The sequence below is a fragment of the Melozone crissalis genome, unplaced genomic scaffold, assembly GCF_028551555.1.
Source record: "Melozone crissalis strain CALT ecotype California unplaced genomic scaffold, PUWL_Pcris_2 ptg000063l_1, whole genome shotgun sequence".
NCBI classification, from domain to species: Eukaryota; Metazoa; Chordata; class Aves; order Passeriformes; family Passerellidae; genus Melozone; species Melozone crissalis.
Genome location: NW_026535841.1, coordinates 12,245,821 through 12,262,669, shown reverse-complemented (window position 1 = coordinate 12,262,669; position 16,849 = coordinate 12,245,821). Strand labels below are relative to the sequence as shown.

Here is a 16,849-nt window from a genome sequence, read left to right as displayed (position 1 = left end):
CGGGGTCCCTGAGGGGACGAGAGTGTCACGGGTGAGGGGTCCCTCTGGAAATAGCGATGTCACAGCCGCAGTGAGGGACTGGGGTCCCTGTGGGCAGGGTTTGTCACCCTGTCAGGTGCAGGGCTCTCTGAGGGCAGGGCATGGGGGTCCCTGTGAGCAGGCGGTCCCTGAGGGCTGGGGTTTGTCACCAGCAGAGGGGATGTGGGTCCCTGAGGGCAGGGAATGTGTTCCTGTGAGCAGGGACACTCACAGCATGGAGGGAGCACTGGCAGTGAATTCAGTTGGTGAAATCTCTTCTCCCCAAGCTGCCTTCAGCCAGGTTGGCATCCACACTTGGCTTTAAACAAACTCCTTATCCGCACAAGACTACTTGTACACAGTGCCCCCATACAGTAATAAAACTAATAAATATTAATGAAAATAATAGAACCTGTAGCCATGTTACATTTTAGAGCTGTCTGCTCTATAAGATGTTCCTGAAATATTTATTCCAGGCAGAGATGTGGAACGAGATCGAGCTCCTGCTGAACGAGGACACCGGGAAGCTCCCGGTGGGGCTGGGCCAGGAGTGTGGCACTGCCCTGTACCAGGTGGATTCTCTGCTGCAAATCACATCTTCAGAGAAGGTACAGCCCATCAAAGCCCTGCTTTTGTCTTTAATAAATTTGGGGGTTTTTGTCCAATAATTAGCTGGACTCCTTGCTGTGTTTTCTGGAGTGTTCCTGTGTGAAACAACCTTTCCCTTGTCAGGTGTCTGTGAACCCCCAGCTCCATGCATGCAGCTCCAGGGATGGCAGCATTGTTGCTGTGGACAGATCTGTGGCACTTCTGGACAGCACTGGGCTCTCTCTTCTCATGCACATCCAGTTTGGTGAGTTCCTTCTTTTGGAATTGCCCTTGGCAAGTGAAAACTGGCTTTTAAAATACCTAGGTTTGTACAGGAAAACATAGCAATGTCTGACTAGCCTGTAAAGGGAAGCATTATAACAAGTACCTAAGTAATAAAAAGTGATTTTGGCTTCTGGAGACAATTAATTATTTCAGTACAATTTGATTAGAGTTCTTTCTAAGTTCTCACTGGATACCAAAACCACTCCCTGTAGGCCTCTTCCTATATTTCATTTAGTCAGAATAACTTGTTTTGAAGAAATCTGGGACACTGTGTTGTCCAATTCTTGTGTTAATATTTATTCATAAAACCCAGATCTTGATATCTGACGTTTTGCCATGAATCTTTTCAGACTCTAACGTGGATGTTGTGGGTATGTGTCAAGACAAACAATTCCTTGTGGTTGGTGAGAGAAGTGGCAGTTTACATCTCATCCACATCCCATCCAAACAAACCTTGCTAACAAAGGTACAGTAACTTTTCTATTTAATTTTGCTCTGAACATTTTGTTCTCAGACTTTCTTGAGGGTTTTAAAATCATTTTTCCAAATACCAAAATATAAACATCCTTGCCTTTTTGACCACATATTCTAACTAAACAGGTGAAATGGGCACTTCTGTTCCCATGAGTGATGAATAAGGAAAATCTATTTAGGAATGGCATGCAGAAACAAGAACCTTCATAAAAAAAGTTTAAAGTTTGAACTGATAATCAATATTTCAATATTTTTAGTGAAATACAGAATAATAGTCTTTATGCTGTTTCTATTTTAGATTTTGGCTGAACAATCTACAAGTGAAAAGACTTACTTAAATCTCTTTTTTGTTAAAGATAATGCAGATGCAGGTAAGAACTGAATTATTATTTTCTCCCCCTTTGTCTGAATTTTTGTGATTTTGCTCCCCTTAATAGCTCTCAGGGAAAGAGATTACAAAATAAGTAATACAGAAAAGCATAAAGAAAAGTTAATTTTATGTGCACAATGCAAAGTTGTAGAAGATTCTTTATCTCATCAATTATTTTACAAATGCCATAGGAAACAAATATTCAGAATTCAATACCTTGTTCTTGTGAGACTGTGCTAAACATATGAAAATGCTTAAAAAGGAAGAATTCCTTCTGTCTTCTATCAGAGTTCAGTGGTTCTGTTCTATAAGCTCCCAGCCCTGTTCTGTCACAATATATATTATATTATATTATATTACATTACATTACATTACATTACATTACATTACATTACATTACATTACATTATATCAATGTTCTGCTCCTAGCTGGAAATGACAAAATTCTTGTTTAAAATAGCCTTATTTATTGGTCAGATGATTTTTTGGGGTCAGTTATTTCACTGTCCTGTTTACAAGCAACTCTTCTCTTTACTTGCTCTTGAATACTTCAGTTTGAAATATTTCTGTTGGGTTTTTTAGGTGTTTATCACATGTTTATTCTCACAAGCAATGGATGCTTCTGCATTATGTGTGTCCCTCTTGGAAAAACACAGGAAGGTAGGAATAGCTACAGACCCCTTGGGATTTCATTGGAACGGGGAAACCTGTATTCAAAAACTTCCTTTGTGCCTTTTTGAAAAGTTTATTTAATGCTGATTTTATTTTTTTTTTAATATTTAGCAATTGAGAAGATGGATATGACTACAGCAAAGCAAGTAAGAAACACCTGCAAAACTGGCAAAATTGTTAAAAGTGCAGGGTTTGTCACCAAAGTTTGCTCTGTACATTCCATTCGCTATTTACCAGTCCATTATTCCCCCTCACAGCTGTGATTGTTACTTTTTCTGTACATTTAGAAATGGGCAGAGATTTTTATCCACTGGTTCTATAAACAAATCTTTTTCTTCCCCATTTGTGGCCATCCCTGCTCTCCCACCCACAAGTTACAAGGACAGATAAAGACAACTTTCATTGCCACAGGAGAGCACCACAGCCTGGGCTGTCAGGACTTTGTCATCAGCAGCTCAGTCAACAAAATCCATCTGATCATTGGGGTAAGCACCAAGAACATGAACAATTTCCACGTGATCAGTGTTGGCATTTTTGGATCTGCAACAAAATTTGTCTCCAGAAATTTGTCTCTCTTTTTCAAGCAGCTCCTCAGCTTTTTATTTCCTTCACTGTCAATTTAAAGGTTGCCACTTGTGCTGCCTGTCCATAATTTTTCTCATAAGGAAATAACTGCTGTCATTTCCAAAATGACTGTTGTGATGGATGAGGGGAAAATATTTTCACCCTGAGTTTCTGAGCTTAGTAAATTACCAGTTCCTGGTCTGTTCAGGCTGGATTGTTTATAGATATTATCCTTGAACTCACAGACAAAACCAAAGCTGGCAAGAATCTTCCAATCAGCTTCTCATTCAACAAGGCCTGCTAAAATAATCAGGTCTAATTCAACAAAGCTTTTAAGCATGAATTAAGTACAGCAACTAATAAAGAAATTAAAATATAGACTTACTTTGAAATGTAATTTGCAAACTTGCAAACAAGTTCTCTGAGTTTATTTTTTGAAGCCTGTTGAATTCAATGGGATTTTCCTCCCTAGGCCCAGAGTAATTTCATTCAGCTTTTATGTTCTATGAGAAAGAAAAGTGGTTATTTTGAAATACTGTTTTTCAAAGGGCCAAAAACTGCTGAGTGTAACAATCACTGTAACAAAGGCTGGTCTTGAAAGGAGAAGGGGAAAAATGTTAAATTAAAAATAAAGAAATCAATGGTTTTTTCTGAACAGCAGTAGAGGAAAAAAGTTAAATTTAGTTTTGCAGCTTTCCAAGTTCAAGATCAATGGCAGAAGGAGACATGTCATTGGTCAAACATCTCCTGTCTAACCCCATTTTACTTTGCCTCTCCTCTCAGGGTAAAGGTGATTATGTGCTCTCCAAATGGGAGGTGGACCCCACCAATGCCCTGGTGTCTGCTCAAAGTTTTGCTGATTCAAGTCTGATCCAAGGTAAAGAAAGTTTTATCTTTTTATAGACAAGTGTAGATTTCATATTTAATTGCAGAATGTACTAATTTTTGGTTGGTTTTTTTAATAAATTAATTTCATTAAATTTCATTTTCATTGATTCACTTAGTTTCATTGTTTTGAATAAATTCACATGAGCCCAACAGAACAATTTTGTAAAGGTACAGCCAAAATGTGGGCTTCAAAATTGCAGTTTAACTTAGTTACATAAATCACAATTCATATTAAGCTAAACATTGCACAGTCCTAGGAAGTTCCATGAGGTTGAACCATGAGATTTCCAATACTTGATTATGTGTTTGAATATGTTTTTGCTTCTGATACATATGTCAAGAAAAATAATGAATTTATGTGAGTATTCATATTTTTTAGGTGCTGCAAAACTTCAAGTCCTTGACAATCAGCTGTTTGTTTTGGATACAGAGGTATGAGTAATGATTTGGTTTAATCTTCACTGTACAATGTTCTTGAACCAGCTTATAAACATATTTTTTAAGGTTTAAAGTGAAATTTCTGTAAAATGAAGGTGCTTATATTTACTCACATCAAAAGCACCTTGATCTTCCTGTGTTGGTTATTTTTTTAATTTCTACTCCTATTCATTATTTAAACCACAAAATGTAATATTTTGCTCAAAAACTGTCTTCTATGAGGAAAATATGAACCCATGTCTGATTTTTTTTTTTAAATCTAGAACATCTTAAGCACATGGGATATTTATTCTCTCACTCTAATTTGGGATTGGCCTTTAATACATATTGAAGAATTTCTTCTCACTACTGAGTCAGATTCCTCCCAAGTCACATGGTAAGTGAAGAGTTACAGCACCAGCCCCAAGAAGTGAAATGTTGTCTGGTGCTGTAATTTTTATGAAATATCTCATTATTTTGGCCCAGATGCTGGTGCAAAACAGCTTGTCCTTGTTAGAAATTCCTTTTCTTAAAAATTAAGATTAAACAGAATGTGTGAAAAAGTGTAACTATTGTTCTAATGTGGGAGAAAGTGCTAGAAACTATTCAGCTATATATTCAAATATAAAGGGATTTCTAAAGGTATTTGTTGTCATGGAATGCAAAATTTTCTAAAACACAGAAATAAAAATATTTCACAGTTTTAACCTCAGATTCCTACAGCAAATTTTGCTTTCTTTTATCTCTTTCTCATTCATTAGGCAAGGGCTTGCCAATGTGAAACTGATTGTCATGACAATGCCAGATGCCAAACAGGTAAAATCTCCTAATCTGTGTTCTACTCCTTAATTTGATGCAATTGCTCATAGGAAAAATAAAGGGGGAGAGGGATGGAGATGGCAAAATATTTGGGGCACAGAGAATTCTGAGGAGCTGAAATCCAAACTGAAATGTGGCCCTTTCCATCTCAGGGTGTAGCAAGTGAGGGCTGTTGGGATTCCTGTGGGGGTGCCCAGGCCAAGCTGGCCCTCGTTGGGGATTTTGTGGATGGTTTGGGGTTTATTTGTTTGGTTTATTAAGGTAGGCAGACAAGGAAGAGCAGCAAAATGTGTTGTTATCTTACACCCCTTCCCAGATTTCTTTAGAACAATCTCTGCTGCCTTCAGCATCTACCCCCAGCTACAGTCAGTGCAGGCAACTGAAATAAAATACCAGGATGAACATTATGCAATTCTAAAAATTAGATTAAACCTGTTGAATTATACATAATAGGCCTAGAGAAAGAGAGCGGGGGAGGCAACGTCTGAACCTTCACTAAATTTCCTCAAACTGAAGACCTGCATTTCATAAAAAGTCCTACTGTAATTCCATAAGAATTCAGAAATGGTTCTGCAAATATCACTCTCTCACCAGTGTAAGAGAAAAAAAGCAATTCTGACTTCTTTGGTTGTTTTCTCCCTTTTTTTAATAGATGAGAAGCCTGATGGTTTTTACATTGCCCACTATGCAGCAGCTCTATTCTCTGGAAGTGTCTCCTGTTTCTTCCCTTGTTCAAAGTGGGATTTGCACTGTAGGTTTTGATGATTTTGTTTTTGTTCTTTGAAGCAATATAGTTGTCTTAATATGTGTAAATAGTAGAGGGTAGTGAGTTATTCTTGTTAGGTTAGAAGCAATTTCTGCTCTAAACTATGCAGGAACCATACAAAGAAAGGTTAAGTGATGTCCCCAAAGGACAGAGAAAAATATCCTTTTATGAAGCAAACTGAACAATTTATATTTAGTCTGAGGTCTCTTGCACTATTTAATAGCACTGCCAGTGGTTCCTGCTGTTGTTACAGCGAAAAACTGAGGGAAGTTTTTTTAAGTTCTCTTAGCATAGGAAAATGCTCTGGATTTATTTGGAATTCAATTCATTTCACCTGATGGTTTCTGTCATTGCACACTACAGGATACAATACACTTCTTGGAAGGAATTCATGAAAAGCATCAGATGTAAGATAATATTTTATTTGTAACTAGCTCATTATTATATAAAAGTGGCAGATTACTTCCACATAGAGTTGATAAATTCACAGAATTCCCTCTCATCCTCAGGCCCTCTGAAGACCCAGTTTCTATAGTTGTGATGAGAAGTTTAACTGAAGCCTTGCCAGAAAATAGGTACTGGTTTCTGTGAAAAACCATTGTATTTTTTTTTTTAAATCTGGATTTACATTGAAGTGGTTTATTTTATTTCCTCCCCAGACTAAGTCGTTTACTGCACAAACACAAATTCACTGAAGCAGAGAATTTTGCTATTCAGTTTGGACTGGATGTTGAGGTGAGTTGTTCATTCATGAGAAACACATCAGAGATTAATCAGTATAACTGAAGTTATGAGAAGGTCCTTGCTCTATAGTCCAATAGAAAGCATTAAAAATATTACAGATATTACCAAGGCAGTGGGATGTTACCTTATAAAACAGCTCACCATATTTGTATTATTTTTTTAAACAGCTTGTATACAAAGTAAAGGCAAACATTATTTTAGAGAAACTAGCTTCAGCTTCTCTTGGGAATTATGGCCAGGAAGCCTTGCTGGATCTTGGCAATGAAGCCAAAGAAAATTTGCAAAAAATTCAGGTTTGTTTGTATTTCTACCCTCTCTCCCTACTAAACCAATCCAAATTATAAAGGATCTTGGAATTAATTTCAGTTGTTTCCTTATGCCAACAGGACAGCCAGTTTGTTGTGAATTACTGCATCAATGCTCCGTGGCCACTGTATGAAACCACACGAGAAATGCTGAATTATGCTAAAGTCAGGGTAAAGGCCTTATTTGTTTCTATTTCTTCTACTTTTCAACTTCTATTCCACCCTTCTGTACAACATGAGAGGGGCACAAAGCAGTTACAGTCATTCTAAAAGGCAAAAGTAAAGGCATTATAAATCCTGTGTAACCAGACATGAAGAAGCAGCAAGTCTTGTTCCAATCTCGTTCTTGGTATTGCCCAAGAGCAAGAAGGAGCTCACAGATTTATTTTTGTATCACAAAGCAGGGTTTAGTTTTGAGTAGCAGTTCTTTAAAGTACCTTTAAAATATTAATTTTCAAACTAAAGATCAAAGTAGGTCACCTTTTTTGAATTAGATCAGATATATTCTAAATACTGAATTTTTTTAAGAAAAAAAAATGAATTTTTGGAGGGGAAAATGGGGGAAAATTGCTGGAAAATGAGAATAAAATGGGGGGAAAATTGGGGAGAAAAAGGGAAAAATTGGGGAAAAATAGGAATAAAATAAGAGGAAAACTGGAATAAAATTGGGAGGAAAATGGGAATAAAAATTGGGAAAAAATAGGAAAAAATAGGGGAGAATTGGGGGAAAATAGGAATAAAATGGGAGAAAAAGGGGGGAAAATTCCCTTATATGGACTTTTCCCCACCCACAATTCACTTATTTGGGTGTACCCACACCCACATTTCCTTATTTGGGATTGATCCATGCCCACATTTCCTTATTTAGTCTTAGCCCTGCCCACATCTCCTTATTTTGGATTTAGCCATGCCCACATTTCCTTATTTGGGATTTAGCCATGCCCACATTTCCTTATCTGTGTGTAGCCCTGCCCACATTTCCTTTTTTGGTCTTAGCCCTGCCCACATCTCCTTATTTGGGATTTAGCCACACCCACATTTCCTTACTTGACCTTAGCCCTGCCCACATTTCTTATTTGGGCTTAGCCCTGCCCACATTTCCTTATTTGAGATTTAGCCATGCCCACATTTCTATATTTGGGATTTAGACATGCCCACATTTCCTAATTTGGGCTTAGCCCGGCCCACATTTCCTTATTTGGGCTTAGCCCTGCCCACATTCCCTTATTTGGGATTTGGCCCCACCCATGTTTCCTTATTTGGGTGTAGCCATGCCCACATTTTCTTATTTGGGATTTAGCCAGGCCCACATTTCCTTATTTGTGTGTAGCCCTGCCCACATTTCCTTATTTGGGTGTAGCCCTGCCCACATCTCCTTATTTGGGATTTAGCCACACCCACATTTCCTTACTTGACCTTAGCCCTGCCCACATTTCTTTTTTGGGCTTAGCCATGCCCTCATTTCCTTATTTGTATGTAGCCCTGCCCACATTTCCTTTTTGGGCTTAGCCATGCCCACATTTCCTTATTTGTATGTAGCCCTGCCCACATTTCCTTATTTGGGATTTATGCATGCCCAAATTTCTATATTTGGGATTTAGACATGCCCACATTTCCTAATTTGGGATTTATCCATGCCCACATTTCCTTATTTGGGCTTAGCTCAGCCCACATTTCCTTTTTTGGGATTTAGCCACACCCACATTTCCTTATCTGGGATTTAGCCCAATTGAATTAGATCCAATCTAACATTGAAAAATCTCAATTCACAGGAGTCCTGACTTCTTGCTCATGTCTTTATGCACTCACAGTCCTGCCTGGCATGCTCTGAGTTGTCAGCCAAACGCTTTCATGTCCTTTTTTCAGATTTTGAAGAAAGATAACAGAACCAATGCTCCCCCATCTGATGGGGCTCCAGTATCCATAGCTGAGGTGAGGACAAATTTTTTGGATCTACAGTATCATATAAACAATTGTAATGTAGAGCTGTACAAACTGAAAATTCAAATTATAACTGTAAACTACTGCTGAATTTTAAAAAATCTAAACAAAATTATATTTCATAGTATGAAAGAGAACCACAGTAATGACAGATTCAGAAATAAGCCATTCCTTCAGTCATAGAAAGATTCAGTTTCAGATGCTCCATAGATTGAAGGCAGAACCTTTCTTAAAGAACTTTTTGGAGTTTCATTTTGTTTTTTGTTTAGTTCTGTTTTAAATTGGCCTCATCTGCCTTCAAGGAGAATCAGTGCTCAAATCATGTCATGTGATATGTTCAGCCAGATATTAACCTTAAATCTCATCTGCATTCAGGTGTTGAGAGCTCAGGCAAGGCTTACAACATTCTATGAAGCTTTTGGACTAGAGAAATTCAGGTTGGTTTGGGTTTAAGATTTAAAATAAATTTAATTGTGATTGTTTAGACTGTACCACTGAAATTAAGGTTATTTTTGTTTTTTAATATGAGTTCATTAAACTTCAAGCTCTTAAGTTTCCCATCCTGTGCTGTGGAGATGGGAGAATGCAGAGGTTGAGTCATCCTATATATTGAAAACATAAATTATCTATTGCACATCCACTTAAATAGTCGGGGTTTTTAATTCAAGATGTGTAGGAGGGATTGTGATTTTAAACAAACACAAAGCACCACTCCTGTTGTTTCTTACAACATCAAGCACTGGGTAGAAAGGTTTTGAAGTTCTCCCCCCAATTTCTTTGTAAATGACATTTAACAAAACTTCTCTTCCCCCTCACCTTTAGTGGCATTTCTTGGACAGAATTCCTGAACAATGAGGACATGTTCAAGATTATTGTTTTCCAGCTGGAGGAAGGAAATTTGCCTTGTGCACAGTACCTCTGGCTCAGGCATCAGGTGAGGCGGCACAGAATCTCTGGAATTTATGGAGGGGGTTAATTTTCAATTTTCCAGCCTAATTTCACTGGTGCTGTTACAAAACAGCTCCTCAGAGAGGCAGAAGTGTATGACAGCATCTCATCAACTACCACAATGATTACCTGTTCACCTGGGTGCTTAGGAGGCTGAATTTCTTATTGATTTAGGAATAAACTGGTATTTCTGGTGTCAGAATTCATATTTCTAAGTCATGGCAATTTGATTTATCCTGCAGTGCTTGTAATCTTCCACTGACTTTCTTGCAAGCACAGCTCTCAGAATTAAGTGGATGTTTGCTGCCTACCTTAAAATCCTTTAAAAATAATCACAGACTCCTTACTCTGAATGACACATTTAAGGTAGTGTGTGTGTGTGCTGTTATTTTATTTTTTAGTGCAGGACTTTCAGTTCCATGTCTGTTGTTTTCTCACTAAGACAGAACTTTAGAATGAGTGTAAAAGTAATAGAATAGTGTGATTTGTCAAGAAATTCCTTCAATTAGGTGGTTTTTTAAGAACACCAAACTCTAGTTTTACTGAACAGAGCCTAATTTAATTTCTGTCTATGACTACTGAGATTTTCTCTTTGGATTTGTGAAATTTACTGGCTCCTCCTATTAGTGAAACAGCTTTACAGAGTACCAGATGAACATTTCCTCCATGGATCTATAATTGCTCTGGTTTCATATTTTAGGCTGATTTTGAAAGCAGCTTTGATGAGAAAATGCTGAAGGATTTGCTCAATGCCATCCATTTCACTGCTCCTTTGAAGGAACTTTGTGTGTGGCTTAAAAATTTTGTGATCCCCTTCTCAAGAAGGGCTGTGCCAGATGGACAGGTGAGAGTGACTTAAGAACTGTAAATTGTCATTTTCTCACACTAAGATGATTTTACTGTCAATCCTCCAGACTTCTGAATGTCAGGGACTTGTTCCTCTGTCTTTGAAATGGATTATTTTCCTAGCATTTATTTTTGAAATTATTTCTCTTAAAAGAAGTTTCTAATGGCAAATTTCGCTTTGATAATTAGCATAACTCTACTTATAACTGTATTTTTTCCAGAAAATTAGATTATTTTCCCTAGCATTTATATTTAAAATTATTTCTTTAGAAAGAAGCTTCTAATGGCAAATTTGATAGATAGTATAACTCTATTATAATTGTATTTTTTTCCAGAAAATATTAGCAAAATGGCTGGAACAAGCTGCTCGAAACCTTGAATTAACTGACAAGGTAAAACACACTGCAGAAACCTGGCATATCCTGTATTTCTAGATGTATCATATGGTTTGCTGATATAAATTCTTTTGGACAGGCAAACTGGCCTGAAAATGGACTCCAAGTGGCTGAGATTTTTTTTACAAGTAAGAATCGAGGTGAACTGGGAGTGACAGCTTTTGGCAAGTGGACTCCTTTGGTAAGAAATGTAACAAATACAAGAATTTGCTGCTAAAAAACCTCAAACAGATCCTGTGTGCTGGAGCTGGATGATAATTAGATCACTGGTGGGTTTGGGGAAGATAGACTTAATTCCATGAAAGGAAAGAATTTTCCAATTTTCTTGTGTTTAAAGATTTTAAAAAAGCAGATGACAGCCTCTCAATGGCCTTGTCTCCTAACATTTCACTTCTCAACACTGTTTCAGAGGTGTGGTGACTGTGAAGAGATACAGAGGTTAAAGAAGCTGGTAAATGATTTACAAGAGTTGAGAAATCTGTACAGAAAATACAACTGCAGGCTGGCATTCTGTGATTTTGAAAAGGTAACAGTGCAGACACTTGAAAAAGTGCTTTTCAGGTTGTTCTGAAAAGGAGCAGAATCTTATAGCATGTAATTTAAAAATCAGACAAAAGAAATCCTGATGGATGTTGGTTCAATTTCCATCCATAAGCTGCTGGGATTATTTGAGAAGTTGTGATACAAATTTTCTTTCAATTTAGGTTATAAATATAACCTAAGGCACTGAGAAGCTGTGGCTCAAACTCTGTGGTTTGCAGGTTATTACAGATCACCTACTGTGGAACAAGGACTGGCAACAGAGAAATTGAAAGTACAACTGAACAACAAAAGCTTTGTAGATGAGAGGGTTTATTTGAGCTAAAAAAGGATTCTTTAAAGATTCTAAAGAGGGAAATCTTTCAGTTGATTTCAGTGGCCTCTGGATGTTGGATTATGTACCAGAGATGAAAATGGCCTTGCACTGACATTTGTGGTGTTCTGACATGATCTTTTCCCACTTGCTGCCCAGGAAAATGCAACCACTATTGTGTTTCGCATGCTCGATAAAATTTTGGCACCAGAGCTTGTCCCATCAATTTTGGAGAAGTTTATAAAACCCTACCTGTGTGAACACAACCTGCAAAAAGATGAGCTTCTTCTACAGTATGTCAAGGTATCCATATTTTCTTCCTTTGTAAGAAAGCTATTTCAACAGCAGGAAGCAGAAACCAAATCTGCTGAATATTTGAATTTACAACTGAATTTTAGGCCCAGCTTTTAGATTAATCCTATTCCTGTCAATGAACTTAATGATAGTTACTATTTCAGTTATGAAACAATCCCTTAATGCCCAGAAAACTTCACACTTTTGTTCATATTATGAGATACTCCTATCTTTTCCGATTCCAAGTGTTCTGATCACCTTTATCCAAACACAGGATTTGCTGGAGCGCTGTCGGACACGATCCATTTCAGTGTTTGAAACTGCCTGGGAGGCCAAGGCTGTGGCTGTCATTGGCTGCATCTCTGACACTGATGTGAGTATGTTTCATGAAAGGCATCAAGTGACTCCAACACATCAGTTCAGAGCAAATATTGATTTTTACATAATGCTCTGAGTAGATTTTTAATGAGTGAGAAAATAGTATGTTATGATGTTTTCTTCTTATTCTATTTTAGCCATCTCCCCTGGGATATTTTTTGAGGATATAATTGTAGTTGTGATGTCATCACATGGAAAACACATCAATTTTAATATATATGGAACCACAGTGTCATAAATGACTGCAAGCATTTTCTAATTGAACTTGACAATCATATGATGCCTTTATGCAAGTGAAGATTGGGCAAGGAAATAAAATACTCACCCAAAGGGATCAGTCACACATGAACAATACTTCAAGGGACTACTTTGAAACTTATTTTGCAAAGTGAAAATAAGTTATTTTTTGTTTGTGTCCCTTTTGCAGCTGAAGTTTGATGCAGTGCTGCAGATAATGCATGGAGCTGTGGTGCCATGGAGTGCAGCAGTGGAGCAGCTGGTCAGACAGCACCTGGAAATGAATCATGCCAAGTAAGCAGCACTCCCTTGGCTGGGGAAATCCTGTGTGTGTGGTGTGGGGTGATGGTTAAATCCCATAGCTGGGGGTGCAAATGATGGATGAATTTGTTCCCAGAGTGAAGTTACTGCAGGAAAGTTACAGACTGATGGAGATGAAGAAGCTTTTGAGAGCCTATGGGATAAGAGATACCAATCTTCTGAAGGACAAGCAGATGATAATGGTAAGTTACCAAGAGTTTGGATTTCTCCAAAGGTCACAGTGAACAGCACCTGGTGATTTATTTTTACCATTTGAGTTGGGTTTTTTTTAACATCTCCCCTTCACTAGAAGACATGAATATTTCTGGAGAAGTTCCTCAATATCACCAGACAAATTTTCAGAGTTCCCAGGCTAATTCAGTCCCCAAGCCCTGTTTTCTCTCACATTTCAGTCAACTTTTCTCTAGATAGAAGTTTTAAGCTTCCAGATAACTTGATACAAACTGAACAATTCCATTGGTAAAGTAGTTTGTATAAACTAATTCCTTTGTTATCCTGTACATCCACAAACTAAAGTCCATTTCTGTTTTCTTACAGAGGCTTGTCAGATACATTCTCAAACAAGATACCCCCACTTGCCTGGAGGATGCCTTGAAAATTGTGGAAGCCTACCTGTTGCCCACTGGGGAAGTGTATTTCCTGAGGATGATGGACCTGATTGACAAAGGAAGGGTAGGGAAATATTTCATGGCAGTTCATCCTGGAATTTACAGACACTGAGGCCTCCTGACAAAACAGGGACAAGCTTGCTGAAATCTTATAAGCAGTTTGTATAAGTATTTTTAATTTAAACTGTTAATTTGATGCCTAACTGCCTTAGCAGCAATGTTTAGCATTGAAAATGAGTTCTTTGTCAGAGCTTTATCCTTCTTTTGTGGCAGAATAAGGTGAAAGTTCTGACCTGCAATGCACCAGAGGAGTTTAGAATTGAAGTCTCTACACATTTCCATGCATTCTTATTTACCCTCATGGCCATTGTGCAGCCATTGCTCAGAACAAGAACGTACACATAACTCAGCTTTTCCAAATGCAAATGCTCTTTTCTTTTTAATATTTCTGCTCGAATTTTGTTTCGTTTTCTCCTTTCAGGGAGAGGAATCTCTGACTTTGTTAAAATCTCTGCCTCTGGCTAAGGCTGAGGAAGTTGCAGAGAGATTGACTCTGTGGGGAAGACTGATGTTACAGAACAAAGCAGATGATCCTGAAGAGGTACCAAGGCTTTTCCCACCACAAAGTGTGCACACAAATTATTCTGAAAAGGGAGAGCTGGGGATATTTCCTGTGAGAGCTGACAGACTGTGGAGTAAACACATATTACACCTATAAAATTTACTGTTCTATAAAGATAAATATGTAAAATAACTTTCTGTTCCTTTGCTTTTCAACTGGTTGTGCCTTAGACTTGGTAATTGCTGCTTAAGAAGTTTGTGGAACTTTGCATTGTGCTTTAAGAGGTGAAGCCCAGCATTTTAACAAAAAAAATAAAAACCTCTTCCTTTCCTGCAGCAAAAACCACAAATGCTTATGACTAAAGCACTGGTGGAAGTCCTCAAATTCTGGTTCAGCATTCAAAAAGGTAAAGGTAGAATTTTAACATCTTATATCTTTTAGAATTTTAACATCTTATATCTTTCTTTGTGTAAATGGAATCAAAATCTAATTGTTTTTATCCTCCAACAGAGAATCCTGTGAAGAAATATGAATGTGAAGTAAACCTAAAGTTGTTTGAAACACTTGCTGCCCTGCAGGTGGGTATTTTTATTGTTTTAAATCCCTTTTAATTTACTGTGGTTACTCCAATTGTTTTTATCAAATGGATTATATTAAAAATTAATTATATTTACAATGTGCACACAAAGGTTGTTTTTATTATTGACTTCAAATTGATTCTAAGGCTAATTAGCAATTTAACCTAATCTGGGGAATTTCCCAATTAGAACTCAGTTGTCTATTTAAACCAAAAATTAATATTGTCACTAAAGCCTTAATTGCTAACACTTCAAAGAGTTCATGAGAGAGTGCTGTAAGAATTTATGAAAATCTCAGTACAGTAGGCAAAAAAAGCAATTTAAAGGAAGTTAAATGGATACAAATATATAATTTTTTTGTTGTTGCAGGAGTATTTTGATATCTTTCTCTCAGATGAAGAATACAGGAACCCTTCACTGGTATCTGCACTTCTTGAGGGCCACATAAGCTCTTATGAACGTGTCAGATCTGCATCCAAGTCTAGAAAAGTGCAAGCAGTGAATTGTGATCCAGAAGGTGGCAAGCCCAAAACCCCTCCCACTGAATCCAGGCTGTACAGACTGGCTTTGCTCCTGCAAGTCCCAGAGCATGAACTGGGGGAAAAACTGGCCTTGAGAGCCCTGGATGATGGAAAAGTGGAAGTGGCTGTCAATATATGCAGGTAAACTGCAGAGCTTCTCAAGATCATTACTTTTAATGGGCTTCTCTGAGCTATTTCTGCCACTTTTTTGAAGAGCAAAGGAAAGGGTTTTCTGTTTTAGTTAAATAATTAGAACAGAATTAAGTAAAAACCTGAAGAATTACTGTTTTTTTCTTTTTAACATATTTTTCTTTCTTAAAAGGGAGTTCTATGAAAACAGCTGGAATGAAAAGACAGGGCAGCTGCTGTTTGTAGTGTGCCAAAGGCTCTGCCACATGCTGGGAGCTGATGTTCCAATGATCACTCCTGCTGGGATGGATCTCCCAGCACTGATCCATGAGCTGGCTGCCCAAGCAGCCACACTCTGCAGTCCAGGTAATTCCTGTTCCCATTTTCAGTTCATGTTGGGAGCCCAGCTTTCCAACCAGAGTTCAATAAACCTGAAAACCAAGTGAATTTCTAGACCTGCAGCTGTGAAAATAGGTGCTGCAATATTGTTTGCTTTTAATTGGACAGAGGAACCTTGCATTCCTGCTAATGAGCTCAATATTTTCACAGATTTAGTGTTGGATTGTCTGGAACTGTGTAAATACACTTCACTTGCCAAGGAGATTCATGGACAGTGCCAAATGGACAGCTATGAATTTACAGCTGAGGTATTTTCTGTGCTGTTCACTGCATCTATTCTTTTCCCTCTCATTTCTCCAGCACTCTTAAATCAAAAAGCCAACAACAAAAAATCCACAAATAAAACTTAACTAGAATTTCCTAGAATTTGTGTGTTCTTCAGCCTAAAGAATGAACTGATTTGAGTCCTAAAAGCAGCGCAGCTGTGGGACAAGCACAAGTAGCATTCTCCACTTACATTTCAGTCCAATAAATCCTGCTGAAAATGGGGATTTTATCAAACAGCTTCTGCAGGACTGGCAGAGAGCTGGCTTGAAAGTATGGCAGGGAGGGTTTGGTTTTTAAATGAATGCACTGTGTGAAAGCTTTCCCAAGAGTTCTGTAAAACTTTAAGATGATCAAGTTCTTGAATTGCAGCTTTGTTTTCTGTTTAGGTCAAGCAGTGCTTTAGGCTACTTGAAATGAATGGGCTCTTACAGCTGCAGTGGAGTAGAGCAGAGTGGCTGGGCTTGTTTATCCACAAAATATTATTTTTCTAGAAAATGACCCATTTGCAGAATGTTTGCTTATAATATTTGGCCAAGAATAGTTATGAAAGCCTCCATTAAATTAAATAAGAGTACATTTTGGCTTTACAACTAAACAGCTGCAACATGAAGGACAAATGTGGCCACTCTAGGTAGGAAATGGATTTTTTGCCACTGGCCATT

At 37.7% G+C, this 16,849-nt stretch overlaps 1 protein-coding gene across 1 annotated transcript in view; it reads left to right on the top strand.

The window, feature by feature from the left end:
• The first annotated feature begins 500 nt into the window (after positions 1-500).
• The window catches only part of KNTC1 (kinetochore associated 1), a 31,486-nt gene continuing 15,137 nt past the window's right edge, over positions 501-16,849 (top strand). The window contains exons 1-35 of the mRNA XM_054288542.1: positions 501-626; positions 751-871; positions 1,242-1,357; positions 1,664-1,736; positions 2,318-2,395; positions 2,519-2,553; positions 2,782-2,892; positions 3,755-3,848; positions 4,239-4,291; positions 4,561-4,673; positions 5,038-5,092; positions 5,748-5,846; positions 6,225-6,268; positions 6,371-6,436; positions 6,521-6,596; positions 6,773-6,898; positions 6,992-7,081; positions 8,777-8,842; positions 9,227-9,288; positions 9,674-9,785; positions 10,500-10,643; positions 10,981-11,037; positions 11,120-11,221; positions 11,450-11,566; positions 12,053-12,196; positions 12,462-12,560; positions 12,993-13,096; positions 13,200-13,305; positions 13,661-13,795; positions 14,213-14,332; positions 14,630-14,699; positions 14,804-14,871; positions 15,241-15,533; positions 15,715-15,887; positions 16,071-16,168. Coding sequence (XP_054144517.1) covers positions 501-626; positions 751-871; positions 1,242-1,357; positions 1,664-1,736; positions 2,318-2,395; positions 2,519-2,553; positions 2,782-2,892; positions 3,755-3,848; positions 4,239-4,291; positions 4,561-4,673; positions 5,038-5,092; positions 5,748-5,846; positions 6,225-6,268; positions 6,371-6,436; positions 6,521-6,596; positions 6,773-6,898; positions 6,992-7,081; positions 8,777-8,842; positions 9,227-9,288; positions 9,674-9,785; positions 10,500-10,643; positions 10,981-11,037; positions 11,120-11,221; positions 11,450-11,566; positions 12,053-12,196; positions 12,462-12,560; positions 12,993-13,096; positions 13,200-13,305; positions 13,661-13,795; positions 14,213-14,332; positions 14,630-14,699; positions 14,804-14,871; positions 15,241-15,533; positions 15,715-15,887; positions 16,071-16,168 — 3,546 coding nt within the window. The remainder of the gene's footprint in view (positions 627-750; positions 872-1,241; positions 1,358-1,663; positions 1,737-2,317; positions 2,396-2,518; positions 2,554-2,781; positions 2,893-3,754; positions 3,849-4,238; positions 4,292-4,560; positions 4,674-5,037; positions 5,093-5,747; positions 5,847-6,224; positions 6,269-6,370; positions 6,437-6,520; positions 6,597-6,772; positions 6,899-6,991; positions 7,082-8,776; positions 8,843-9,226; positions 9,289-9,673; positions 9,786-10,499; positions 10,644-10,980; positions 11,038-11,119; positions 11,222-11,449; positions 11,567-12,052; positions 12,197-12,461; positions 12,561-12,992; positions 13,097-13,199; positions 13,306-13,660; positions 13,796-14,212; positions 14,333-14,629; positions 14,700-14,803; positions 14,872-15,240; positions 15,534-15,714; positions 15,888-16,070; positions 16,169-16,849) is intronic.